The sequence below is a fragment of the Papio anubis genome, chromosome 14 (genome assembly GCF_008728515.1).
Source record: "Papio anubis isolate 15944 chromosome 14, Panubis1.0, whole genome shotgun sequence".
NCBI classification, from domain to species: Eukaryota; Metazoa; Chordata; class Mammalia; order Primates; family Cercopithecidae; genus Papio; species Papio anubis.
Window position 1 is genome coordinate 19,836,874 of NC_044989.1, and position 26,878 is coordinate 19,863,751.

The window sequence follows — 26,878 nt, forward strand, 5'->3', positions numbered from 1 at the left end:
TTGCCCGAAATGAGAAGTACCGTTTATTGCTGTTACACAAATGGACCCAGCCTCTGGCTTGGGCACCGTCCCACGGACCAGCAGATGAACATGATCAGCTGGCCCCTTTCCCCACCCCCGAGTCATGTGCAGTCATACACTCCAGGCAGAAAGTCGCAGTATCGAATACTGGGCACAGGTTCCCTTGGCTTGGCGGTGCATCTCTGATACACAGACTGGCCCACCTTTCAGAGTGGCCAACAGAGCCACTGAAATGTTGTCAAATAAGCAAGTGCAGGAGCCCTGGGCTGGGGGCCTCTGGCCTCTGCAACCAGGTGGGAGGCGGACGTCCTAGGTGTCTGCGGGGCAGGCCTCGGCTCCACATGTCCGCCGGGACCACAGCCTCAGGTCAAGCTGTGCTGGGGCCATCCACCTTCCTTTGCCATTTAGAAGATGGGGCTTGGAGCTTGGCAACACAGAAATTGACATCAGCCTTATAAAACCTTGGCTGAACCTACCGACCTCCAGAAGAATTTCAGCCAAAACAAAAAAGTAAATACACAGAGGGACCCTGGAACCAGAATCCCTCCCCATGGGAAAGACAAAGGCACAGAGATTTGAGCCAAGTTTCCCAACATGTTAGTATTTGCAGAAAAGTCCAGTCACGTCACACACAGCACAGAGGCAAGAAGCGAAGGCAGTGGCATTCACAGGTCTACTTTATATTAAAGTTTATTACATTTGGAAAATCTACTGTACAGGGAAAAACCCATTGGATTAAGTACAGTTTTGCCAAAAGCAAAAGACTATCACTCTTTGGAAAATATTCCTGATTCCAGCCCAGGGCCCAGGGCGGGGCCGCAGGAGCTAACGGAGAACCTGGCCTTGGATGGAGGCACTCAGAGCCAGCTCTGCCCAAGATGCCCCTTGTCAATTTCCAGGAGGAAGACGCCCCTTGTCAATTTCCAGGAGGATGCGCCCCTTGTCAATTTCCAGGAGGATGCCGCCCCTTGTCAATTTCCAGGAGGAAGCAGCTCCCAGAGACTGCGCCACAGGCGGGACAGGCCTGGTCTGCAGGAGGATCTCCAGGCCCCTGCCGCCCTCCCTACAGTCCTCTCTCAGTCTGAAGGCTGAGTCGCCAGCATTCACTTCTCACATGGGCTTCTCCAATGTGGCAGTGGCCCAGGCCTCAGCAAAGCCCTGAGCTCATGGACACAGGCACAACTGCTTGAAAGAGGCGGCGGCCCCACGGCAGCCTGGACTGGCCAGCCCGCCAACAGACCACCAGAAACGGGGCCACCAGACAGATAGTCCATACCCTGTTGCACACATGAGCGACAAACTCAGAGACAACACACAAACTAAGCCTACATTTTGGCTTCCAGATTTGGTTCTCCTAGTTTAAAAAAAAAAAAAAAAGGTCTTAACCCTGATGCTGTCTCCTGACCATAGATTAGGGAAGCAAGATGGGGAATACCGAATCAACTTACTTAACTTACCTCAGAAGTAACAAGGTCTACTGGGCTATGAACAAAGAACTAGAGGAAACATGTGCAAAAACAAGTCGATATCTAGATCAGACCTCCCCACGACACAAAGTGGACCCCTGTCCCCTGCCACTCAGTGGCCACGCCCCCAAGATGCTTGGTCCTACCAGTAAGTGCTATAGATGTGTGAGCCCCAAGCCCCACCCGCAGAATCTTCCAGCCACATGAGGCCACTTAGGTCCAAAGCAGTCAGATCCCCCCTCCCCTCCAGAGCTGGGCCTGGGGAGAGGCTGCTTCAGTTTGGAGAAACTGAGTCAGAATGGTGTGATGCCAGGTGCTGGCTGTGGTGGAAAGGTCCTATTCGAGAAAACCCTGGTGCCCCAAGTCTCCAGGCAGAAGTCAGAGAAGCAGAGTGGAGCTCCCAGCACGCCCCAGGACTCCGTGGGCAGGAGCGGCCAGAGGGGCTGGAGTGCTGGGGGAGGTGGCCTGGTGGCAGGGGAGGTCAGGGCCTGCAGTTCTTCAAGGAAGAGGCAAGTGGGGGCCTAGTGAGTGGCAGGGTGGAGGGGGTGCATGGCTCCCGCGTCAGGCGTAGAATTCCTCCTGTTTGGTGGGCTTCTGGTAGGCCCCTCCGTTGGCTTGTTTCGGCTCCTCCAAGGAGTAGCTGCCTTCGTCCTTCTTCTTCATACGGTACAGCATGAAACCCACCAGGCACACAGCAAAGATGAGCCCCACGAGGCCTCCAGCAATGATCCCTAGGGCAGGTAGACGGGGCCAGCTCAGTTCAGCGGCTCCCTGGGCTCCACTGCAGACCCTCCCCCAAGTGGTGGCCTTGGCTGTGGTCAGCCCCACCCCGACCCCACAGCAGCAGTTCACCCCGAACTACCCCCCTGAGAGAAAACTCACCTCCCAGCACCTCCTTCCTGTCCAGGAGACCCTGCGAGGCCCCTGTGGCCCCTGGATCCACTGGGGACTGGTTCCGGTGGTCAGGCTCTACAGCCACTATAGCTGTGTTCTCCCCAGAGGTTTCAAAGGTGAAGTCCTATGGGAGGGCAGGGGCAGATTGGGTTGGCTAGGTCACCGCCAGCAGCAGCAACCAGCTCCAGAAGCAGCTCCTGCCTCCCTGATCTTTGCCACCACCCACTCAGATGCACCCAAACCAGGATCGCAGGGGGCCCGAAAGCCAGGCCTTCTTGTCACATCAACTCTGGACCCTGGCTGGCCCATGGCATGGATATCACAAAAAGTGATACAACGCATACATTTCTGTATGGAAACAAGCAGGCTTATTTTAGTGTAAAGTGTAAAAATCCCACGAAGCTGCAAGATAAAAAATAGGAGGACTTGGTATAACGTTCACTCTTACAGCAGGGGCTTCAAGTTTGGATTGTAAGTTTGGGGAGCCCTCTCTTGGGTGATCTTTAAGGGCGCTTTTGCTCTGATCTCATAATTAGTCTGTCCTGCTCTGGGCGAGGCCCTGGGGGTAGGGGAAGGTGGGTCCCTGTGTCCTGTCCTCCTGGTGAGGAATACGAGACACCTGCAGGGTACAGGTGTAGGGCGTGCCGGGTGCCAGGCATTAGGGCTAACCCACCCAATGTCCCAAGGAATGCAGAGGCCACTCACCTGCTCCCCAGAGCCCTCTGCTGCTGGGAGCTGACTGGAGGCTCCATCCTCAGCAGCCCTCTCGGTGGCAGAAGGACCTCCATCCTCTGTGCGGGGAGTGTGAAGGTCAGCTTGGCCGGGTCCTGCAGGGGCCGAGGTCTCATGGTAGCCAGGCTGCATGTCCCTGTGGGGGTGGGAGGTGGCGGGCTCCTGGGCTGTGGTGGCTCTGGCCGTTGGGGCCTGATGAGTGGTTGGGAGCTGTGTGGTCTCCGTGGGTTGGGGGGTGGCCTCCTGCTCCTGGGCAGTGAGGTCAGGCTCCCACTTCTAACAGGACTACAGCCTCTCCCTCCTTGGGGCCCTCTCCAGCCGGCAAGTCGTCGGCTAAAATAATCGGTTCAAGAGAAACGTCCGGGAATGCTCAAATCAGGAACCAATGCTTAAGTCACGAGGTCAACAAAGTGAAACAAAGTGTATTATAATGGAAGGACAAAGCAAATTAGAGGTAAAGAGACAAAGCAGAAATGAAACACAAAGAGACAACTCATCTCGAAGTCGAAGGACAAAATCCGGGGTCGAGGATCGAAAAGTATAAAGTGGATCAACAAAAGGCTCAAAAGGAATCAAAATCGGGGAACCATCGAAATCAAAATTTCGGCGAAAAGTCGAAAGACACTTTCGAAAATCCGGAAAGTTTTCAAAAATCAAAAATCGAGATCTTTCCAGCGAATCAGCAAAGAGAAAGGATCATGGAATATCCGAGAGTCAAAGGGAAGGATCAACAAAGTATTAATAAATCCGGGCTCGGACAAAATCGAAACAAAGAACCGAAAATTAATAAAGTAAAGTCGCTTCAAAATAAAGACAAAGGAAATCATCGTCGATCGAAAACATCGGCGAAATCAAAGATCGCTTAATCGTTGAGGGGAGGACCTGAACCAGTGTGCTGGGTGGGTCAGGGAGGCCCCAGAGCACCTGGGCCGGTCAAGCTCAGGCTGAGGCTAATTGCCTGGGCAAGGCAACTGAGGCTAAGCTCCTTGGAAAATGGACAAGGAGAGCTGTCCCTTCTCATTGTGTGTGTCCAGGGCAGCCTGGTCTCTGGAGCCACAAGACAGGTGCCTAGGCCACCTTGGAAAGCTTTCCTGTGACCACAGGTGTGGGGTGGGCATCTCTTAGGGGTATAACTACTTCAGTTATCCTACCTATCCCAGGGTACACACCTCTCCGGCCCCACCCTCCCTGAAGGCCCCCGCTTCCAACAACAGATACTTCCAACTACAGATACCCTAGCTTGCAGCTCTCAGGCCTCTGCTGGGTCACTTCCCCAGGGATGACCTCAGCCTCCTTCCTTAGCTCTCACCCCTCTTCTGAGGTCCACTCAAGAGCCACCTCCTCTGAGAAGCCTCCCTGACCACCTCCAGCTCAGGGACTTCTCTCCCCCAGGGAAAGAGGAAGTAGGGAAGGGAGCTTGGATGGAAGAGCTACACCCCAGCAGGCTCTGTGCTGCCTTACAGCTCCACAAGCTTATCAGGTCAAGGTATTATTCCCATTTTACAGATGAGAAAACAGAGGCTCAGGGGTCAAATAACCTTCTGAAGGGGGTTCCAGAGGTTTCCTAGTGAGTAAAGGTATTCCCAGTGAATATGAGCCTATGTGCAGCAGGCAGCCCTGCGGCCCTCTGGAGCTCACAGCCTTCACCTCACCTCCGAGCATGAGCTCTCCTTAACCAGGCAGCTCATGGACCCCATTCCTCTGCTCAGCATTGCCCTTTGGAGGCAGCTGGGTGGAGATGGGGCGGGCAGGGTGCACTCAGTACATGCTCAATAAACACAGGAGACTGTCTGACCACTGCCCCCAGGCATGACCTGTTGCCGTCTTGGGTGGGGGGCCCCCATGACAACCTCACCTGCACCTGAGCCGGAGAAGTTGTCAGAGTCATCCCCAGAGCCATCTTGATCTTCAGGGGGCAAATTAGTAGCCACAATTTGCTGGAAAAGGATCAGAATATGGTATGAGTAGAGGCTTGGCCGGGGCTCTGCTGCTCCTGGGTCCTCTCCTAGACAGCTGAGTGGACTCGCCCTACCTACCCTGTGCTGCACAGGTACACAGGGAGACGCCTCTCATGTGGCTCCAGGCCCCTCAGCTCTGGGCAGCACTTTGGTTCCCCTGCCCCAACCCCTGATGCTACAACACAGCCTGGTGCCGGGCACAGGGCACAGGGCACAGGAGCACAAGAGAGTGGGCAGGGCCCTCACCCTGAGAAGCTCAGTCTGGTGAGGGAGCTCCAGACCTCTCAGAAGGGCAGACAGGGAGTTGCTATTGGGAATATAGGCTGTGGCCCCCATGGGACCCCATCAGCCCACCCTACCCTACTCTTGGGGGTCATCAGCCAGGGAGCTTTGGGGCCGAAGATTGCCGACCCAGCCCCACTGAGGGGCTTTCGAAAACCCCCAAGAACAATCTCAGGACAACCTGGATGCAGAGGCAGCCTCCAGGCATGCTGGCCCCCAGGTGTGCACACCGAGGGCGGCACAAGGGGCAGGGGCACCGCTGGGCACAGGAACTGTCTGTTCTGAGGCAGGTCTGCCCACGCAGGGCAACCCCAGGCCTGGCCCCGACACACCTTCCCACACTCGGCCCAGTTCCCATCTACAGTAAAGACTGGGTTCAGGCTCTCTGGTCAGAGTATCGTCCTCCTTGGGGAAGGAAGGACAGGGTGCCCATCGGGCTGGGGACATATAAGGCTAATCTGTTAGGGGCCCTGCACGGAGAAGGCTCCAGGAAGTGGGCTGTGGACCTGGGACGGGTCCTGCTGGCAAACAGCAGCCCCAGGAATGCTGCCCGCCTGCCCAGCTCCAAAAGGCAAAGGGGCCAGAGGGCAAACATATACACATCTCTGCAGTTCCTGAGGCCGGGGCTGACGGGCAGGACCGGGGGCGGGGGTGGGGAGGCAGGATCACACCACACACGGCAGGCCTGTGCAGAACCCTGGTCGGCAGCGAGGGCAGAAAGTCAGGACTGCCTTTGCCCTTCACACTGGCCCCAGGACCTCAGGTAAAGAACGGAGAACCCAGCAGCCAGGTGGCAAGAAGTGTGGCTTTGAGAACCCTATTCAGCTTCAAGGCTCAGACCCAAGGACCCCACTCACTACACAGTCTATCTTGAGAGGGCCCCAATGTCTGGGACCAGAACAAAGAATGAAAAAATATGCAGAACAGCACAGTCCAGTGCACTAGCTTTAGGAACTCCGGACCCTGCCGCTCACTAGATGCGTGGTCCTGGGATATCATTAAACCGCTTATGGCTTCAGTCTCTCCATCTGTAAAATGGGGAAATAATAACATCTACATTCCAGGACTGCTGCCAAAATTCAATGAAGCTATGCCTAACACAGCCTGGCACGCAGTAGGCACCCACAAACAGTGACCATTGTCTAACTAGGGGAGCCTCAAATGCCAGCAGGCCTGTCTAGAAAGAGGGTAAAAGGGAGGCAGATAAAGTTTCATGAGAAGAGGGGGACAGGAAGAAGTCAGTTCACCAGAAGCCTCTGCACTGACTTGTCACCCACCTGAGGCTGGGCTCCAAAGGGAAAGGGCCTCCTCAGCCCAAGAGGCCTTGTCAGGCCCTGGCCATAGGCCCATGGGTCTCACTCCTGGGAGTGCAAAGCAGAGAGGGACAGACACCTCCTGCCTCCTGAGGCAGCCCTGGGGCAGAGCCGGACCAGGTGGAGGCTCTACATCCAGGGGCCTGGGTTAGAGGAAAGCATCAGACACGTGTAGAAACCACAAGGTCAGAAATAACACTGAACTTCCTTTGAAAGGACAAAAGCAAAACTGTACCTTCCTTCCCCCAAGAGAAAGGTTTTGACCCTATAAGGGCCATCCATAGCCCATCTACAGTAAACAGCCACATTCCACCAAGGCTCACCTACAGTGAACAGTCACTGTCCACCATGGCCCATCTACAATCAACAGCCATTGGCTGGTGCAGTGGCTCACGCCTGTAATCCCAGCACTGTGGGAGGATCACTTGAGCTCAGGAGTTCGAGACCAGCCTGGCCAACATGGTGAAACCCCCATCTCTACTAAAAACACAAAAATTAGCCAGGCATGGTTGCGCACGCCTATAGTCCCAGCTACTTGGGAGGCTGAGGCAGGAGAATCCCTGGAATCCGGGAGGCAGAGGTTGCAGTGAGCCAAGATTGCACCACTGCACTCCAGCCTGGGTGACACAGCAAGACTCCGTCTCAAGCAATCAATAAAAACCAACAGTCATAGTTCATGCTCCCCCTGCCTCCACACAAGACCACATCTGATCTATACCATCTCTATGTGGTGCTTCAAACACCTGTGCTGCCTCCACAGCGCTCTGAAGCTGCCCTGGCCTCCCTCAAGCCTGTCCCCTTCACCAACAAAGAATACTGCCCACCGGGGGGAGGGCACAGAGTGGGCACCCCCACCCATACTCACTGAAATCATGGCTTCACTCTCACCCAAGGACTCTGCCCTGCCCTCTCCTGCTGCACCGCCTCCCTGAAGAGAAAGCTCGAGATGGGGCAAGGACAGAGCAAGGCATTGACACTTCGACCCCACAAGCCTCCACTGCATTGTAGAGTGCCCAACCGTTGAGCAGAAGCCAGAGCCATTAGATCCATGCTCCACTCAACAGATGAGGCCACCAAAGCCCACACGAAAGACACACACACTGGGGCCCATGTGTAGCCCGGGAGGCACCGCCCAGTGAGACCCAGGAACGCCAGGGAGGCCCCAGCAGGTTAGCAGTTTCCCAAGAGCAGGGCTTTCCTCCTGACTAGATAGGCATTTCAGTCTGCCCGGTCCCTAAAACAATTTGTTCCCTCAGCTCTGCTGGCTTATCCCTCTGCAATCTTGTTTACACAACAAGCTCTTAAGCAAATGTTTTCTCCACTGAAACCAGCTCCCTGCCCTCAGGGGCCTCTCCCCTCCCTGGGCCTAAGGGGATGGGCTAGAGAGACCTCCCAAATCTCCTCCAGCTTGAACCTTCTGTGACAGCCCCTCAAATGAGGAGAAGGTGAGATTTCAGCCTCCTGGGGAGGAAATTAGCAGAAACTGCTGAGTTTGAACTTGGATTACCAAGGTGCCGGCCGACTCCCAGAAAGGAGTTTCCGGTGAGACTTCCGATTTCCTTTAGCAGGCCTGCCGTGCTGACGTGCTGACGGCCTGCAGCACACTGCCTCTAGGCCTCCTGGGCAGCTCTCCTCAGCATCATCTCCAACCTGGGTGCTTCCGAGGCTGCTTGGCCACTGTTCAAGGTTGCTCAGGAACAGGTCGCCTCAGCTTGGAGCCCACCTCATGCCCTGCCCAGGAAGGCAACAGGCCAACCAGCCTTTAACCTCTGTAAGTCCCAGGAAAACCAACTGTTCATAGAACGAATCAACAACTTTGTGCTAGGTAAGATCTAGGCTTCCACTCATTCTGTTTGTTCAAAGCAAGGGATGCCTTGCCCCTTCCCCACCCACAGTGCAGACACTAGAAGCTCACTGAATAGAAAGCCCAGGGTTTGGCTCGCCTGGGGGCTGGGGGATCAAGAGGCAGCTGCCAGGAGTCTGGGGACAGGGAGTTAGGGAGTAATGGTCAGGTCAGCCCATCTCTGTCTCAGCCATGCTGGTCTCCTGGCCATACCCTGGGGACCCTGGAGAGAATCCTGGGGTCAGGGCTCTGACCCAGCAAGAAAGAAGGTGTGAAGGAGTGTGGCCTTCTCTAAGGCTGGAAACACTTTCCACCCATTCCTCTTTCACCCCTACAACTCCCCTGCAGATGAGGCAGCAGGGCTGAGAAGGATCTCTCTCCCTAGCAGATAAGGACTAGAGCCTCTAAAAGGCAAGGGACTTGCCCAGGGCTGCCCAGACACTACAACTTCCTGTGCAGCAGCACTGCTCTCCTCACCTGCCATCCCCTTCTCTCTCCCCAGCCCCACCAGCTGAGCCCATCAGTTTTAAGGAAAACCTGTCTAAGGCTCCTCAATGGGACAGAGTTTCACTGAGTTGGAATTGCTGAGCCTGCCCCAGCAGTGAAGCTACCCAGGGACCAGCCCACATTTGAGAGGTGGAGAGGAAACGGCATGGACCGGAAAGGGACCTGTGCCATGAGGGATGGGGAGTCATCATCACCCGCTGCCAGCCACTACAGAGCACATCTGAAGTCTGTGGGCAGAGAGCTGGCAGAGAAGCTTCCAGAAAGCAGCCTCAAGCCAACTGCCAGCTTTTGCTCCCACACCAGAGGTAAAGAGGGCCACTCTCCTTGGCAACCTCTGTCTCAGCAGAGCCCCTTGCCCTGGCCAGCCCTGGGGCTAAGGGGCAGCTGTGCTGCAGCTCCTCTACAAGACACCTCAAAAGTGCCTTGGCGGCCTCAGAAGCTAGGATGTCCAGTGGGCATCTCAGACAGGTTCGAGGGAGGGCGGCAGGCCCAGTCGCTAACCTGAGAGGTTGCCCATCTAACCCTACCCCATCAGCCTGAGGCCATCAGGTCAGAAGGCCTTTGGTTTCCAGCCCGCACCCTCAATCACTAACATTGGTCACTTGCTGCTTGAAGTGAGTGATGGGTAAAACACAAACCCCTTAAAAATCATTACTGACAGCCAGGCGCAGTGGCTCACGCCTGTAATCCCAGCGCTTTGGGAGGCCGAGGTAGGCGGATCACCTGAGGTCAGGAATTCAAAACCAGCCTGACCAACATGGTGAAACCCCGTCTCTACTAAAAATATAAAATTAGCTGGGCGTGGTGGTGTGCGCCTATAGTCCCAGCTACTTGGGAGGCTGAGGCAGGAGAACCACTTGAACCCAGGAGGTGGAGGTTGCAGTGAGCCAAGATCACGCCAGGAGCTTTGGAAGAAAAGAGGGAAGAAATAGTCTGGTCCTGGCCCGGCAGAGCTCCCAGCCCCCCAGAACGTATGGCCAGGTGTCCAGCTCCAGGGGGATTTAAAAACGGGGAGCTTCAGAGGCTGGAGTACAGAGGGCTGCCCTAAGGGGACTACTAGGGCCAGGCCTTGAAGCCCACAACCCAACCCAGGAGAGGATAAGACAATGCTCACCCCAGGCACTAACTTGGGTGGCGCAGGGGGCCTCTGATTCGCAGTCATCCATGGTGGAGCAGGAAAGGGAAGCTGATCTGTCAGCTGTACCTGCCCCGTGTGGCCACGAAATCCCCGGCTTCTGTGGGAGCCGAGTCACTAAATCAACAAGCCCCAACAAACCAGGGGGAAAGAGCCGCCTCTTATCAAAGGAGCTAGGTCATTGCCTTTCTCAAGCAGCCTGGACCAGGGGCCATGGTGCTGGTTCTGGGGCCAGTGGACAGGAGAGACCCAGACCTGTTCTAGGAGCCCAGGTTGCAAAGTCAAGAGGCAGGAGGGCCCATGGTCATGGCAGGCTGGACACCCACCCTCCCCATCCCGAGATTCCACACAATGGCAGATGTCCTCGGGAGGCTTGAAATAGGGTCACAGTTGTTTGGAAATCTTTTTTACCCCCTCGGTTTCTCAGTCAGATCTACAAATATAAGGAAAACAGGCTGACCCTCGCCTCCCCTAGACTTCAGGACTCCCGGGGGCTGAGGTCTCTGAACCGCAGAGCCCCAGCCTTTACCCCCACTTCTGCATCAAGACACCACACTGGCTGAGAGTGATATCCAAACCATCACCTGCATCCAGACTGGGGGCTCTCAGCTTCAGGGTCCCCAAGAATCACCAGGAGACCACTGCAAATGAAGTCTTCCGAGCTCCCCGTCCAGAGGCTGAGTCTGTCATTCACAAGCCCCAGGTCCTGTAGGGGGTCTTCAGACTGCACTTTGAAAACAATGAGAAGAGGAAAAGGCATCCCCCAGAGTGGCCCAGCCTGGAGGAGGCAAAAGCTCACTTCACTTGAGTCCAGTGTTCAAAGTCAAGGCACTGAGTAGCAACAGAGCCCTGTGAACAAGTTCTAGTGGCAAAGGGACCAGGGAAAGCTCAGCAATGTCCTATACCTTTGCGACACGTCCACTCGCACAGATAGCACACCATGGTGGCGGCCCAGCCTCCCTCCCCCAGGGGCTGAAGACTCACTGAACATCCAGAAGCACCTACATGACTGGGAAAGTGTCTACTTGAAGCTGGGCTGAGGCTCCTTCGTGCCTGGGGCTGAGCCCACTGGCTTCCTACCAGCCAGCTTGGCTGGACCCAGCAGGGATAAGCAGAAGACAGCTGCTGGAGCTGAGAGGCAGGTGGGCCCCAGGGACGAAGGCTGGGCCTGGAGGGCAGCACAGGCTGCAGGGCCTGGTCCTGCTCTTCCAGGAGTATCAGTGGGAGGGCGGGGGAGAAAAAGCTGCAACACCCTCTCCCAGTCCTACCGCCTTCCGAATGCCTCAGTGCCCTGCAGAGTGGATGTGCAGCTGCCTTCCCTCTGTGGGGAGCCCTGTGACCCTCTCCTTCAGCCTGGACTGAAATGGCCTAAGCACTGAGCAGGCAGGTCAGACCCGAGCACGCAGGAGCAAGGGTCTCTGGGAAAGGGTTGGAATCCACCACGCGGCTCCCATGCTGGGGACCTAGGCAGCTTTCAGCCTCTCTCTAGACCTGTTCCCCACCTAGACGCCAGAAGGGGCTTGGTGGATAATGCTAAAGTGCCTTATGGCTGACAGGCTGGCCCCGCTGACTTTAGCGCCTGGTGCTGCTCTGGGAACTAGACAGGGGTTCTGTCCCCTGAAACTCTCCAAATGCCCCCTCCTCAGGGACCCACAGCACTGACCACAAAAGGGTGGCCCAGGGAAAATGATCAGGTCCAACATGGGGACAGTCTGGTGATAGTCTGGCCTCTGTCCCTAAATTACTGGGTGGTGCTAGAAATATCGTACCTCAGGTTGCCCGTCTGTACAATGGGGGTTTGGCCAAAACGGTGGGACTCGTGGCAGTAGGCAGCAGGGCAGGGCCACAGGCCAGGAGACAGTGGGCTCCCCCAGCCTCAGGGTTGTGGAGGAAGTGCTAGACACATCACTCCTGTCCTAAGGCTGGTTTCCAAACTCAGGAGCCGGGAAAACACCGCCCGCCCGGGAGGCAGGCTGAGGCCGCAGATGGGGTCTGGGCCTCCAGACCCGAAATCTCCCCCACTGAAGCCATTCCCAGGAGGAGGGGCCTCACCGGTGCCTCAAGGCAGCATGAGCATTTCCGGTGACAGGCACAGTAATTTATCAGCTCACTGGCTCTCTACTGAGAACAAGGCAAGCCGGGGCCTGCTGAGGGTATGACAGGCAGGGAGTGATGGGCCCGGTCCAGGGCAGGAGGGAGACAGAAATGGGCAGGAAGAGGAGGCTGTCCCCAGCAGCACTTCCGAGGGGAGGAGCGCATTTCGGGGACACTCTGGACGGCACCCCCACACACAGCCCCACCCTGCCACTCGAGACGGACCCCTCATTGTCCTGGGGGCTTCAGGACAGGGCCAGGGTGGAGGGACGGCATTCACACTTGGCCTTCAAGACCACTTTCGGGTAATATTTTCCATTTAGTGTGAGGTCAGGGCTTTACAGATGGGAAGCCTGAGGTCAAGGTCACAGAGCCGAGCCTCCCAGCCCTGGGCCCTTTGCCCTGCACCGCATTGCATTGCCTGCTCACAGTACACCGGGGGCGTTTATTGAAAGAGGAGGGATCTTGGCAACCTCATGCCAGCTCCGATGCCCAAGCCAAGCCAGTGCTGCCCCCAGCACCCCCATACCTACCCTTTCACAGAGCTGGCGCCTGCCTCGGCAGCTCACATGCCAGGACTGGTCTCAGAACAGGCTCAGCTGACGGCTGGGTGTGGAGCCTCAGAGCTGGAAGACCAGTTCCTCTGCTTTTCCCCACCTGGCAAAACCCAGGCCAGGCCAGGCAGGGCAAGGTTTCACCCAGGCAGGCGTTGAGCAAAGCAGCCCAGCCCAGGCCCTGCAGCCTCAGTGCCTGGTACTGCTCTGGGAGCCAGACAGGGGATCTGTCTCCCAAGACTCACCAAACACCCCCCACTTAGGGACCCACAAGGACACTTGATCACACTGACTTGGTATCATCACCCTCAGCTTCCCAAGGGGAGTCATGGCTTAGGCAGGATGCCAGAGATATCCTAAATCAAGGTGACTGTGGGGCAACTGCCACCCTATGGGGACAGAGGGGGCAGCCAAGCCTCCAAAGCGCTGTCCCTCCCCCAGCCCTGACTGCCCTAAAGAGCCCACCAAGGCCAGAATCTCAGCCAAGATTTCCCCAGTCGGCCCCTACTGAGAAGCCCAGCCCTGTCAGTCCCGAGGGGGTCCCCTGGAACGGGTATCCACCAGACCTGGGGACCAGGGCACCTCTGCCATATGGACTTCTAGGAACATCCTCCCCTTGTACTTGCTAAATAAAGTATCCTCAAGTTTCACAGAGGCAGAAACTGTGCTTTTGACACACCTGCAGCCAGCCAGGGCTCCAGCTGTGTGTGAAGGTGGGGGAGGGGAACAAGCTCCAAGGTATTACCAAAATCTCTATCAGTGTCCCTGTCATTGCACAATATCCCCTTGAAAACAAGTCCTCTGGGAGGGCTAAAGGGTGCCAGCACTCACACTACAGCATAAATCACTTCCAGGTGGGGAGGGGCTAACTCCGGAACTAGGGCACTGAGGGTAGGTAGATGGGAGCTCTGGGAGACGGAACAGGATTACAAAAGAGCGGCTGGAAGATGTCAAGGGCAAATTTTTTAACCTTTCTCAAAATGTGCATGCCAGCAACGCCATACCCAGGAAAGGAGGAAGGAATTCTCTTTGCTCTTCCTGGAGTCACAGATGTACACGGTTTCTCCTCCTGTGTACAGAACAATGGGCTAGCCTGGGAACCTGCCTTTCAGATAAAGAACAATTCAGACTGAGTAGGCACTGAGGCTGCTGGGAAGCCCAGAGACACGGGAAGGCAAAGTGTCCTTGCAGGAGTCCCAGGAGAGGGTGGGGCTGGTACCTTCTGGTTTGGGTGATGGAAGACAGAATTTTCTGTGAAGGCTCTCTCTGAAGGGGCTAGGTGGATCCTCCAGATTACTGGTGGGTCCCCAGGTCCGGCAGCTTGCCCTCCCTCTGATGGGCTGGCAGATCTGCAAAGCCTCGAACCCCCAGCACAGAGCTCCTAGCCCTCGCAGCTTCTGCACACGGTTAGTGCTGAGATGGCTGAAAGGGAGGCTGTGAATACAGCTCCAGTTTGAAAAGCTCAGTGTGACCCTGGGAAAGGGAAGTAGCCATATATGCCTTGCCCAGAGCTCAGGGACCACCAGGGCGGTCGGGGGGCGGGGTGTGTGGTAGAAAAACAGTCTAAGCCTGTGACCTGGGCTAGAGATTACTTGAAGAATAGAAACAACTGAATTAGGCTCTGGGGAGAAAAAGTGATCACAGCTGTTTATTGAGCCCCCTGGGCCAGAGGAGCTGGCAATCAGTTTTTTTTAATCTGAATTAATTAATTGGATCTTCACAATCACCTTAGGTTCTAGTACCATGCACATTTTACAGATGAGAAAATTGAGGCAAAGGAGCTATGTCATCTGTCCCAAGGCACACAGCCACTGAAGCCAGCAGTCTTGCTCTGGTGGGCATGCCATGAACTGCCCATCACAGTGAAGCCCACTCTGTCACTCTCAGGAGGACAACAGCCCTCGTTTCCACTGGCGGCACCCTGCAATCTGGCCCAGCATTGTCAGCCTCCATAGAGAACCCAGCTCCCTCTCCAGGACAGCCACCAGTCTGAAGTTCTGGGGACAGGCCACTGTGCCCCACTGCTGGGGGCCCTGCCCAGCAGGCCTGAGCCCCTACGAGGGTGCCCCAATGTCTGGCTTTGCCTGGCCTCCTCTCCCACCTGCCAGCCCAGCCCGTACCTTCTCAGGTCAGGAGGCAGCCCCTGGCAGAGGCTCAGGTGGAAGAGAGCAAAGTCTGGCCTGCTAGTGAAGGCTCGTGTTTCTGAGAAGGGCAAAAGCCATGTTTGCAGGCCCTGTTAACGTCAGCAGCACTGGGGTCAGACCAGCAGGCCATTCACACAGAGTGACTCCAGGCTTAGGCTGGGTCAGACTGCACCCCTTCCCACAGGTCAGCCTCAGTGCTCCCCTAGACTTGCTTCTCTGTGCTCCAGACAAGGAAGGGGCCCCAATCACATCACATATGGTATTTCATGGAATCTCTGCAAAAGCCCTCTGGGACAGGATATGAGAAACTCCATTTCACAGACGGGGAAACTGAGGTGGGGGTAGGTGAAGAATCGTGCTCATGATGACACAGGGAGGAAGCGATGAAGTCCGGATGTGATCCAGGTGGGCTAAACTTGTGAGCTGTGCTCCTCCTGGCCTCCACAACACCTCTCCGCTCCAGCCCGAGCCGGGACTAACCAAGCCAGCTAGTTCTCGGTCTCACCTCGCCTGTCAAGCCCCAAGGTCTCAGGACTCAATATTGGGCCCCCCCAAAGGTAGGAAGGCCCAGGCCTTCAGGCTCAGGTGACTGCCTTACACACAGGGAAGACAGGCAGGCCAGAGTGCCCACTGCACACCCAGCCTCCACAAGATCTGTAAGAATGAACCTCATTCACCGGGGGTGGGGAGGAAGGCAGGGGGCTCTATGTCCTTCCTACAATTCCCTGAGCCCAAGACAACCAGTCACTGCTGCAGATTCACCCAAGGACACTCAGGGGTGAGCTTCCTGGACTTTCCAGGCCTGACCCCAGGGAAACTCATCCTGTGCTCTTTCCCCAGGCCCCAGGTCCCTTTCAGGGAGGGAGGTGGGGGGCAGGGCCTGAAGATCTCATGCAGCCCAAGCAGGGCACATGCTTCTAGCCTGGCCCTCAGCCCCGCAGGCCCTGGCCAGCCTTGAGGTCTGCTGCCCAGACCCTCCCCAACACCCCATCCTGGAAGAGATATGGTCACCACCACAGCAGCACTGCACCCTGTGGTTTTCTCTGGGAGAAGCTAGAGTGACATCAGCCTCTAGGAAAGTCTCAGAGGTTCCTGAAACGTCCCACAGCCTCGGGCCCTACAGGCCCAAACCTGACCACCATATTCGTCTGGAACACTCCAGAGAGATGGGCCCTCCAAGGCCTCAGACAGTTTCCTGGGCAGCAGGGATGACAGGAAGCTACAGGAGGCAGAGTCAATGCCACTCTGACACAATCAAGTCCCCAGCCAGGTAAGGCCTCTGGAGGATCAGCGGCCACCACTGGTATTGGTAGCATGGGAACAGCAGGGTCAGGGCCCAAGTCCTAAAGGGCTTTCTGGGACCCAGCTTGTGACAAATGCCATAGGTGGCCACGAGCTCCTCGGCCCTCCAGAAGTTCCTCCAACTTCCCCACATCCCACCCTGGCAGACATGCAATGCTCACAATACGCATCCCAGGCCAGGAGCCAGAGTTCTGTCTCCCAGCCTGCTGAGTAGCACAGAAGAACCACAGAGAGAGCCAGGCAGCCCCACGTGGAAATGACCATGAACTCAGGTTCACGCCACTGTGGGGAAGTTCCCTGAACACCTTTGGAGATCCATGGTGCACACGAGTGGTCCTGGAGGAGGGCTGACAGCCTCTGCAGCTCCCTCAGGGAGACCCCGTGCCCTGACACTACCCATGGCCAGAAGGCAGCCCCGCAGGTTTGGAGCTCCATAAAACATCCCACCTTGCCGCCCAGGCTCCTAGTTCGATACTGCTGTATCATGGGACTCTGGGACAAAACCCTTCCTGTGGGGAGACGTGACAGGTGCTGAATCGCGAACCCCGTTCATTGTCACTGCAGAGACCACCTCTCTCATCTGGTTCCAGTAGCAGCCACCCTCTCTTACAGGAATCCCCTGGACCAGATATGGAACTCTCAGCACTGCACCGGGCTACGCACACAGCAGGTGCCCAGACTCTGGGCTTTAGATCTGATCAAGCCAGATAGGGCTCATGAAGCCCTCAGAACTTGAGGCAGCAGAGCACGGGCAGGCCCCCAGATACCCACCAGTCACACGACACAGCCACAAGAGGCCACGCACACCCAAAAGCATTGCCTCACCTCTGCTTCTCAGCCCCTTCCCCCCATGTCACAGATGGGTTCACTGAGGCCAAGAGAGGCCTCTGGACACAGCCACTCGAGAGTAAGGAGGCAGGGCCAGGACAGAAAGCCAGGCCCCTGAGCTCCGGCCTGTGTCTTGCTGTACTCCCCGCCTCGTCCCGGCCCCCAGAGGGCTTGCAGTGGATCAAGGTTGGTTGGGTGAGTCTCAGGGGAGGACCCGTGGGCCTGGCACCATGACTCAGCTGATGAGTGGACTGATCAACATGCCCGCCTTCCCCACTGCCCCAACCTGCCCGCCATGGCTTTCATTCCTGCTGCTGAGCGGACCTCGGGCAGGTGCCAGGACTCTTGGGTGTGTGTGCAGAGCACATCATGCAGCCCCAGTCCCGGCCCAACCTCACCCAGACGCCTTTGTCCACTCCAGCTCCCACAAGGAGCTCGAATCCACCCCTCAAGCAGCCTGCTCTGCCCTCCACTGGCCCAGCCCATCCCACCATTGAACCCTTGGGCAACCAACTCTCCTTCGAGTTCCCAGAAGGAACACTGGCAGAGGAAGGTGAGCCCCCAACAAGTCCTTCAGTGTCACCTCCGCCCTTCCCAGGATAAGGTGTCTCTGTAACCATGTGGCTCTCAGAACTGAGGACGGGAAAAAGGACCCTTCGGCAGAGGAGGAAACTGGGGCCCAGAAGGGCAATGGCCTGCCACAGCCACATAGTCGGGGCTCAGCTGAACCAGAAAGGCCAGCTGACCTGACTGCCCGCCTCTGCAGGAATAACTTCCACAGACTTCCAAGGCCAAGGCCATGATGAATGTCAGAGCCACAGTGAAAAAGAGAAAAGGCCACTAGCAGAGGTGGGAGGCAGAAAGGAAGCTGGTGTCTGAAAAGGAAGCTGCAGCCAGGTAGTGACAGGGCCCCCAAAACTGAGACAGCAGCCTGACAGGGAAGGCAAGTGAAGAGTGCCCAGGCAAGGCCCACATGCAGTGGCAAGCTGTGCAGTAGGCACCCCCCCCACACACACGGACACACGTACACACACGAACACACACACACAGATACACATATACACGGACACAGACACACACAGACACATAAACACACAGACACACACAGAGACACACATACACACGGACACACACGGACAGACACAAACACACACGACGCACACAAACACACAGAGACAGACACACAGAGGGGCATACGCAGACACATGGACGTGGACAGAGACACACACAGACACACGGACACACACATGTACACATGGAGACACGCAGACACACATACACACACGGCATCTCACAGGGCTGCAACTCTCAGGTGAATCACTAGGCAGAGAGTTTTTCCCAGGGCTGATGGCCAGAGGAGGCACATCCTCTACATAGAATTAGGCAGCCACGAAGCCATAAAAGCCAGGAGGTCAGAGACCTTTGAGGGGCTCCCAGTGGGGAGCGGAACCGGTGGCAGCCTCGGGAAGCCTCAAGCACAGCAGGAGAGGTCACTCGGCAAGTCCAGCCACCGCCTGTTCTGCTCTCCTGACTCAATGGCCCCAAGACCCAAGATTTCCCATGACACGCCCCCCTTGCCCCATAAGCTTGCCCCCACCCTTACAGGCCCTGCCAAAAAGCAGGACACTTTCCAGGGGAGGCTCAGACCACCCCTCCCCGAGATCCCCACAGTTCTGACCACAGGCAAGCTGACCCAGTGCACCTGTCTCAGGAATGCCAGGGACCTTCTCATACTGTCTTTCCACCCAAATGAAAGCTTCCTGAGGGCGGGCAGAAGCAGTAACACCAACCTGCAGCTGGACATGACAGTTGCTGAAGTCGCCCCCAAACCCAGGGTCTCGCCTCTGTGGCCTCACCTCTACAACCTGCACCCTAAACATACCTCTTTGTGGTGAGGGGCATACACCTATCAGCCCTCCCGTGGAGCCTGTCGGGGTACTCATGTCCCACTCAGTGGAAGGTTCCAGAATGCATGCTCCCATCCAAAACTCAAACTCTGCTGGAATAGCTGAGAGAGAAGTGACAGGGTACAGGATCCCGGCACCAAAAGCCCTCTTTCCACAAACTCCCTGAATCCCATTCTTCTCTAGACACACTTAGGCAGGGCCGCAGGGCCCCTTTCAACCCAAAACTCCAAAACTGGTTGGTGAAAAGAAGGCAATCGGGCAAGAGTCGAAGCATAGCAATCACTTAATGACCATTTCCTCACCGGCTGTCCCCGCCCCCAGCGGGACCTGCTGTTGAAGGGGACCAGGAGGTGACTGACTGCGGCACCAGAGCTAGGAGTCCTGGGTTCTGGCCACCACCTGCGTCATGCTGCCCACCTCCCAGGCTTACAAAAGAACCTGCTAATTCCACGAATGTTTCCCCAGAGCCCAAGGTAAAAGATGGTGCAAGCTGGGTACCACCTGGGGTCCGGCCTGAGGGCATCATCCAAACAGGCCCCTCCACACCCAGTCCACATGGTTCCCACCCTGCTCTCTCAGGTCCCTGTTTACTTCCTGTGAGGAGCTCTCGCCTGTCCCTGAGCGGCTATCAGTTGAACCCAACACAACTCCTGAATGTTACCTGGTGCTCAGTTTGCCTGATGGCACTGTTCAGGCCAGCTCAGCCCGGCCTGGGCCCCTCCGCCCAAAACGCTCACACCCATGACTCTTCAGGACGGACCAGCAAATGCCCAGCAGAGCCTTGCAGGGTTCAGCCAGCCCCCAAATGCCAGGCTTCTCAGGGGAGACTTGACAGCCTTGCGATGTATTCACACCATATCCATACACATGCGCGCACACACACACTGCACACACACACACACACACACAAATCCTGGCTCAGCCATTGGAGGGGCCCGCCACCCTAGGTCTCAGCTTCCTCATCCACAAAATGGGGCAATGATATATATTGTAAAGGTTTGGGGTAAAGTTCAAATAAGAATGAAGGAAAAGTACTGAGCACTGAACAGCAGGCGCTCAAAAAAAAAGGTAACCTTAATTGTATCGACAGCTTACTTTCTTCACGCAGTTTCGTCACAGAGTACTTTCACATATCCATTATGAAATGAATACGCAAATGACAGAATGAGGACAGGGAGAACAGGTATCGTGATGTCCGCTTTACAGATAAGGACAACAAGACTTAGAAGGAAAGTGACTCACCCCAGATTACGGAGTAAATTAGTGGCAGAGCTGAGACTCAGTCCTGGGGCTCTACTTAATCCAAAGCCACTTCTGGTCTGTCACACAGTATGGATGCATATTATATAGAAACAGGAACTAAAATCCAAATCAAATGTGGTAAAGAGATGGGGGCATGACCAAGGCTGAGAGTAGCAGTCAAGGCTAAAGAATAATGGCCCTCAGCTGGTCAGTCCAGCTACCTGTGACCAGCAAGTCACTTACATGTAAAACCAGGTCGAGGAACTTGAAACATGGGGGTCAGCAAGCACTTCCCCCCAAGAGATGACTCATTTTTCTCCATTGAGAGAAGTCGCTAAAGACCTCACCTGGGCAGCACCTCTTTGTTACTCTAGGTGGGGTGCAGGGAGGTAGAAGGGAGACTGCAGCAGGTCCCAGCTGAAGTTCATAAATGGCACAAAATCCACGTATCACAGATCATTAGTCTCACTCACAGGCAAGGCCCTTACCCAGAGCCTAAAACTCTCAGCTTGGAAATAAGCCTAACCCATCTGATTAGTTTCTTAGTGCCACTGGAGAAAAGTAACAAATTAGAACTGATCAGAAAGGCTGCTGGCAACACTCAGGCACATAAATGTCACTTCTGGCTGTTCTCTGGAAAAAGAAGAAAGACCAGAATTCAAAACAGAGCAACCTGAGGCACCAGGCAGAGGGGCAAAGTGCTCTTCAGAGCACAGTAAATCCAGGAGACAATGTCCTAACCCAGCACAATGATGAGGACGACGACCCTGGCATGCAAAGATTAAATCATGCCTAGCATTTTTTGGTTGATAAAGGAAGGGAAATAAATATTTCAGAGAGTCCTGCCCAGAGTAAGAATACTTGAGGGTAACAGGGATTCTTAGCTTGATGAAAAAACACGAATACACAGGACACCTCATTCCCAAGGGATTTCAGGAATCCAAAATTCTGCTGCAGCAGAAAAGATTCCTCTAAAAAACTGTAGAAGTCAAGCTTTTCATTAATTCTTTCCAGGCTCTCTCCTTTCTTACTGTCTCCCTACCAATGTGTGTTAATGAGGTTTTACTGGAACCCATCAGGAGCCACAGGTAGAGACTTAAACAGGCTCCACCCTCCCTGTGGAGCTGAAGCCAGGGGTGACATCACTTCTAGAAGGCTCTGAGCCTGAGCGGAGGCAGCTAGTGCCTCCCCCCATACCCTCTCTGCCAGGCTGTGGGAAAGTGTCTCTGCTAGCCCCCGTAATTAGGGCAAAAGGGATTTCATGCCTTTCAAGAAAGAGAAGACAGAAAGAAAGAAAAACAGCAAATAACTATTCCAGAACAAGCCATTTTTTTTACACGGCAGAAACAAAAGACCACAGGAAACACACACACACAGAGGCAGAGAGAGAGAGAGAGACAGAGAGAGCGAGAAAGAAAGAGAGAGAGAAACCTTTTTAGACAAACCTGTTTTAGTCTCTTGGGAGTGGTTTTGAGCAACCTCCTCTCCTAGCAGCCTCCCCTCACCCATTCAGTCACTCCCTGCCTCCCTGGTCCCCAGGGCGTTTCTGACCTGCTTCCCACTGGGGCCACAGTTAACTTTCAGAGAGGGTCAGATCTCTGCCACTTGCGGATATCTTCTCCCATCTTAAGCAAATCCCAGCTGCCTGATTTATTTTAGCAAAGGGGTATCAGAGCTCTGGGAAGGCACCGCATGTCCCCACCTTTAACCTAACATGGACACTCACTGTAAGAGGGAGAGGGCAGAACTGGGAAAGAGAAAACAAACTAAACTTTGTAAGATCAGAAAAAGCAGAAAGAACACCTAAGCTTCAAGCCAGAGTCTGACCCCAAAGCGGGTGAAGCTCTCAGGCTCAGCTCAAGCACCTCCTCCAGGAAGCCTTCCTTCCCTATAGCTCCAGGGAGTCTCCCTCCTTTCCCCTTTTGAGACTCTCCTGCCTACTGGGCCCTATGTCCAAGTTTCTGGGCAAGAAATAATGTCTCACACTGCAGCATCTGCCCCAGCCCACAGAAAACTCCAGGAAAGGTAGTCCACAGGGAATCCCAAACTCCACCTGCCTCCCCAGCGTTAACGGGTGCGGTGGGATCCCAGGGTTCTGGAATGTCTGCTTTACCCCAGGCAGGCAAGGGAACCAGCAGCCCTCCTAAATCCAGCCGGAAATAGGTGGAGGCCCCATCATGTGCGAGAATGGGGCAGTGAGGTGATGCCCGGCGGTCCAGGGAGGTAAGCTACGCAGCTCCATTCTCTTCTCCAAAGTCGGAGCGAAGACTCCAAGCACAGTCTCAGCTCCACAGAAACCACCACCCTAGAGAGCACCTTCTTGGACCTGAAAGCCAGGAGTGCATGAGACCCAGCTCGGAAATCACGGCTCTCCTCGCGCTCCCAAATACCCCTCACAGTCCAGCCCATTCACAGTTCAATAGGCACAGGGACCTCTCCTGGACCGGAAAATGTTTGGAAGCACGAGTCACCTGGGAAGCAGGGAGGTCGCTTTACACATCAGCCTCAAAAACGACTGTCCCTACCTCATCTCCCATGAGACAGACTCTTAAAAAAAAAAAAACAAACAAAAACCAAAGCTCTCAATAACTGGCAGCTATTACAAGAGGAAACGCTTACAGAGGGTCAGCGCTGCTGAGACTTATCCAGATGTCACATTAGCAGGGGAGGACCCGAGTGCCCACCCCGCCCCCGCCCCTTGCCTGCCCACGTGCCTCCCTTTGCCAGAGCTGGGGAAGTCGAGCTGTCCAGATGTGGTGGTGAGAGACCGCCACTTCCGGAAGGGGAAGTGCCCCTGGCTCCGCACCTCCCCTCTGCAGCCCGGGGGATGGCCGAGCCGGCCCGCAGAAGGGACCCCGGGACGCCAGCACAGGGCCCGGGGGCTGGGGAGGCGGACTCGGGTGGCGGACTCGGGCACCGGGCGGCCCGCGCTGACACCTGGCTGCGGCCCAGGTCCCAGCCCCCGTCAAGGCCGGCGTTACGGGGCGGTTCCCAGGAAAGGGTTACAGGGGCCGAGAACAAAGCGCCCCCGTTGGGGAAGGCGGGCTGGCGGCCGGCGGCTGGGACGGGAGAGCCACTTTCTGGGGACCCTCAGGCTGCTCTTTGTCGGTCACGTCCCTCTTTGGTGGAGCCTCAGCCTCGCTGAAGGTGGATGCTGCATCCCACCCAAAGGCCTCTTCCAGCCTTGAGCTCCACATCTGCCCCTATTTTCCCCCAGCTGCACTGGGCGGGCCAAGGGACCCGCCTTCCCTCCGCGCGGCTTCAGCACAAAGCCGAGCCGGGAAGCGGGAGGCCATTCCCGGGTCCCCTCGCGTGGAAGGCGACCGCGCCTCGGCCGTGCCCCGCACGGGAACGCGCCCTCCGGGGCCAGCTCAACTTCAGCAGCCCAGAAGTTGGGCTCTTCCAGGTCTCCAGCGTTCCGAGGCCAACTTCCCGGAACCTCCCGCTGCCGGGCCGGCTCGACTCACCTCGAGCCGCCCACTGCAAGCCCGAGGGCCCGGCAGACGCTCGCCCGCGCCCCCCACGCAGCCCTGGCCCGGCTCCTCGGGCCAACGCGGCCGCCCGCCCGCCCGCTCCTGCGCCGGCTGCGCTGCGCCCAAACTTGCCCCGGCGCAAGGGGCCGGGCGCCCGGGCTCGGCGGCGCTGGGGCGCAAGCCCGCGGGTCTGGCTTGAATTAGGGCCTGCGGGAGGGGCGTTGTGGCCGCGGTCACTGCATCCCCCCGGGTCACCGACGGGGACCCACCCGCCGCGGTGGCCGGGGTGAGGGGGCTGGGAGCGGGCGACCCCCGGGCGCCGCTGTGGGCTGGCGGGCTCCGACGCATGTGGAGACGTTTCACAAAATTGAGCGCGGGGCCCCGGCCCCCCACCCTCCCCAGCGCGGGACCGGTGAGGCGCCCACCGACAGCGGAGGAAACTAGGGCTGGAGCCCTCGTCTCGGGGCTCACCGTCCCGGGACCCGCTGGGCTAGCGCGGGAAGAAGGGAAGTCCCCGCTCCCCCTCCCCCTCCACGTGCACCCGCCGGCATCAGCGGGTGACCAGTCCCGGCTTCCCGCCGCCTCCCTGCCTGGCCGCCGGCCGCACTCACCGGCATGGCCGGCTGCAGGCTCAGCGCCAGCGCGCACAGCCAGAGCCAGAGCGCCGCGCGCCTCATGCTGCCCGGACCGGCGGCGAGAGCGCGGCAGGCTGCGCGGGTCGCGGCTGCGGGCCGGCTTCGCGGGTTGCGCTGCTCGATGCTCTCTTGGGCGCCTGCCCAGCGCGCCACTGTCCCAGGCGAGGGCTGCAGGGTCCGCCGGCTGGAGTCCGCTCCCTACTGCCGGATTCCTCTCTGCTCGGCTCGGATTCGGCCCGCACCTCTCCCGCCGAGCTCCGCCTTATAATAAACCCAGAGGCCCTTCCTTAGCCGTTGCAAAAACTAGCCCCCCACCCCCAGCTCCGCCAGGTCTCCCGGCCAGCCCTAGTCCACACCCCCCAGGACCCCGCCCCCCGAGCCACCCCTCTCGGCCCCTTCGGAACCACCCACCCCCGGCCCTAGCCCCGCCCCCGCCCCGCCCACTAGGGTCCTTGCCCGCCCGGCTCCTGCTCCTCTGGTGGCCGAACCTCGCCTTCGGGAGCTGTGGTTCCCGCAAGTCGTGGTTCCTGGCCTTTCAGCTCGGCTGATCCCTGGGTAGTGGGGCCGAGGCGCACCCCCTTCTGCCCGGGCCCTGGGTGCGGAGGCGCTGCCCGGGAGAGGGACTGAAGGGGCCGCAGTCAGTCCTCGAGCGCGAGTTTGCAGCGCCCTCTGGGCGTGGACGCGGAGCGCGCTCCAGGTGCGCAGGACTCCCAGCTCTCTTGGGGAACGCTTTCTGGGGCAGGGCGGCGGCCCGGGGGCGATGGGGCCTTCAACCGACGGGCAAACACACACAGACACACCCCGAGTCTCCTCCAGTTGCGATGGGGCTCGCTGCGCCCCGCCGGCCCAGATTGTCCCGTACGCTCACGTTCTTCCAGCACTCCACAAAGTGCTGGAAACTTGGGGCCTTAAACAGCTGCACCCGCACGGAAGGGCTGTAAGAAAACGGGGGACTGGGGCGGAGTTCGCAGCGTCTTTCTGTGGAAGACAACGCCCTCTCTCTTCAGCTGAGCTAAAAGGAAAAATAAGTAACTTCTTTGTTCCCCGGTGACCTCGGGCACGCGGATCTGAAGACACCGTGCAGTTTCTGCTCCTTCGTGATTCCCTGCGAGGCCCTGGGCCTCAGTCCAAAAAGCTATGGAAGGCCTGCGGGTGGAGGGGAAAAGGCCGAGAGAGCAAAGGGGAAGAACCGGACGGCCCCTGCCCACATCTGGCAGGCAGGAGAGATGGTGCCAAACGACCTTCGCACCTGGGCCGGGAGACCAAAGATGGCGTCCTCCTCACCTGTCTTCCCGAGGCGGAAGGCAAGAACTTGGGTCGGCCTGAGCTGGCGACCACGAAAATATCAGGAAGTGTCCAGTGTTTCTCCTTAAAAGAATTAAACCTTCCTGGGCCATGCAGGGACTGACCATGGGACCCTGGACTCTCCTCCACCTTCCACCATGGAGCAGGCTCTGGAGCCGAGCAGCCTCCTGCGTCTCCAGCTCATCCCTCTGCTCCGCCTCACACCAAAAGATGATGGCCTGCCTGTGTCCCTGCTCCTGAACACCTGTTTGACCTCAAGGAGCTCTCGCTTTTGGGGTCTCCGTCTCCCGAAGTCTGTCTGTGGAGCAGGAAAACCTTCATCAGGGTTCTTGGGGGCCGATGTGGGCTCGCTGAGTGCCTGAGTGATAGATGGTCTCACCGCACGGCACCACGGAGGTCCAGCCAAGCTCGAGAAGTCCCCGTGGATTAAAAATGCCCTTTTCAAAGGCTCTGACTGCCTCTACCAGAGGGTGGCTCCACAGGTCCCTTCAACCCAGTATGGTAGAAAAATAGGAATTTTGGAATCTTACTTTTCTCGACTGCTCAAAACAGAGAAAACTGGGGTCAGGGAGGATTTGATGGAGTCTTTTAATTTTTTAAAAGTCACTCATGGCCAGGCGCGATGGCTCACGCCTGTAACTCCAGCACTTTGGGAGGCCGAAGCAGGCAGATCACCTGAGGTCAGGAGTTCACAACCAGCCTGACCAACATGCTGAAACCCTATCTCTACTAAAAATACAAAAATTAGGGCCGGGCGCGGTGGCTCAAGCCTGTAATCCCAGCACTTTGGGAGGCCGAGGCGGGCGGATCCCGAGGTTAGGAGATCGAGACCATCCTGGCTAACACGGTGAAACCCTGTCTCTACTAAAAAATACAAAAAACTAGCCGGGCGAGGTGGCGGGCGCCTGTAGTCCCAGCTACTCGGGAGGCTGAGGCAGGAGAATGGCGTAAACCCGGGAGGCGGAGCTTGCAGTGAGCTGAGATCTGGCCACTGCACTCCAGCCTGGGCGGCAGAGCGAGACTCCGTCTCAAAAAAAAAAACACACACAAAAAACACAAAAATTAGCCGGACATGGTGGCGGGTGCCTATAATCCCAGCTACTCGGGAGGCTGAGGCAGGGAGAATCGCCTCGACCTCTCAGAATCAAGCAATTCTCCCGCCTCAGCCTCCTAAGTAGCTGGGATTACAGTCCCACGCCACCACAGGCCGGCTATTTATTTATTTTATATTTTTAGTAGAGAC

At 57.0% G+C, this 26,878-nt stretch overlaps 1 protein-coding gene across 1 annotated transcript; it reads right to left on the bottom strand.

The window, feature by feature from the left end:
• On the bottom strand, window positions 1-24,673 carry SDC1 (syndecan 1). Its single transcript, XM_031655496.1, is given in 6 exon segments — window positions 1-2,218; window positions 2,370-2,505; window positions 3,087-3,383; window positions 3,385-3,446; window positions 4,909-5,050; window positions 24,307-24,673. Coding segments are annotated over 6 exon segments (873 nt in total). The 5' UTR covers window positions 24,373-24,673; the 3' UTR covers window positions 1-2,048.
• Window positions 24,674-26,878: the final 2,205 nt, after the last annotated feature.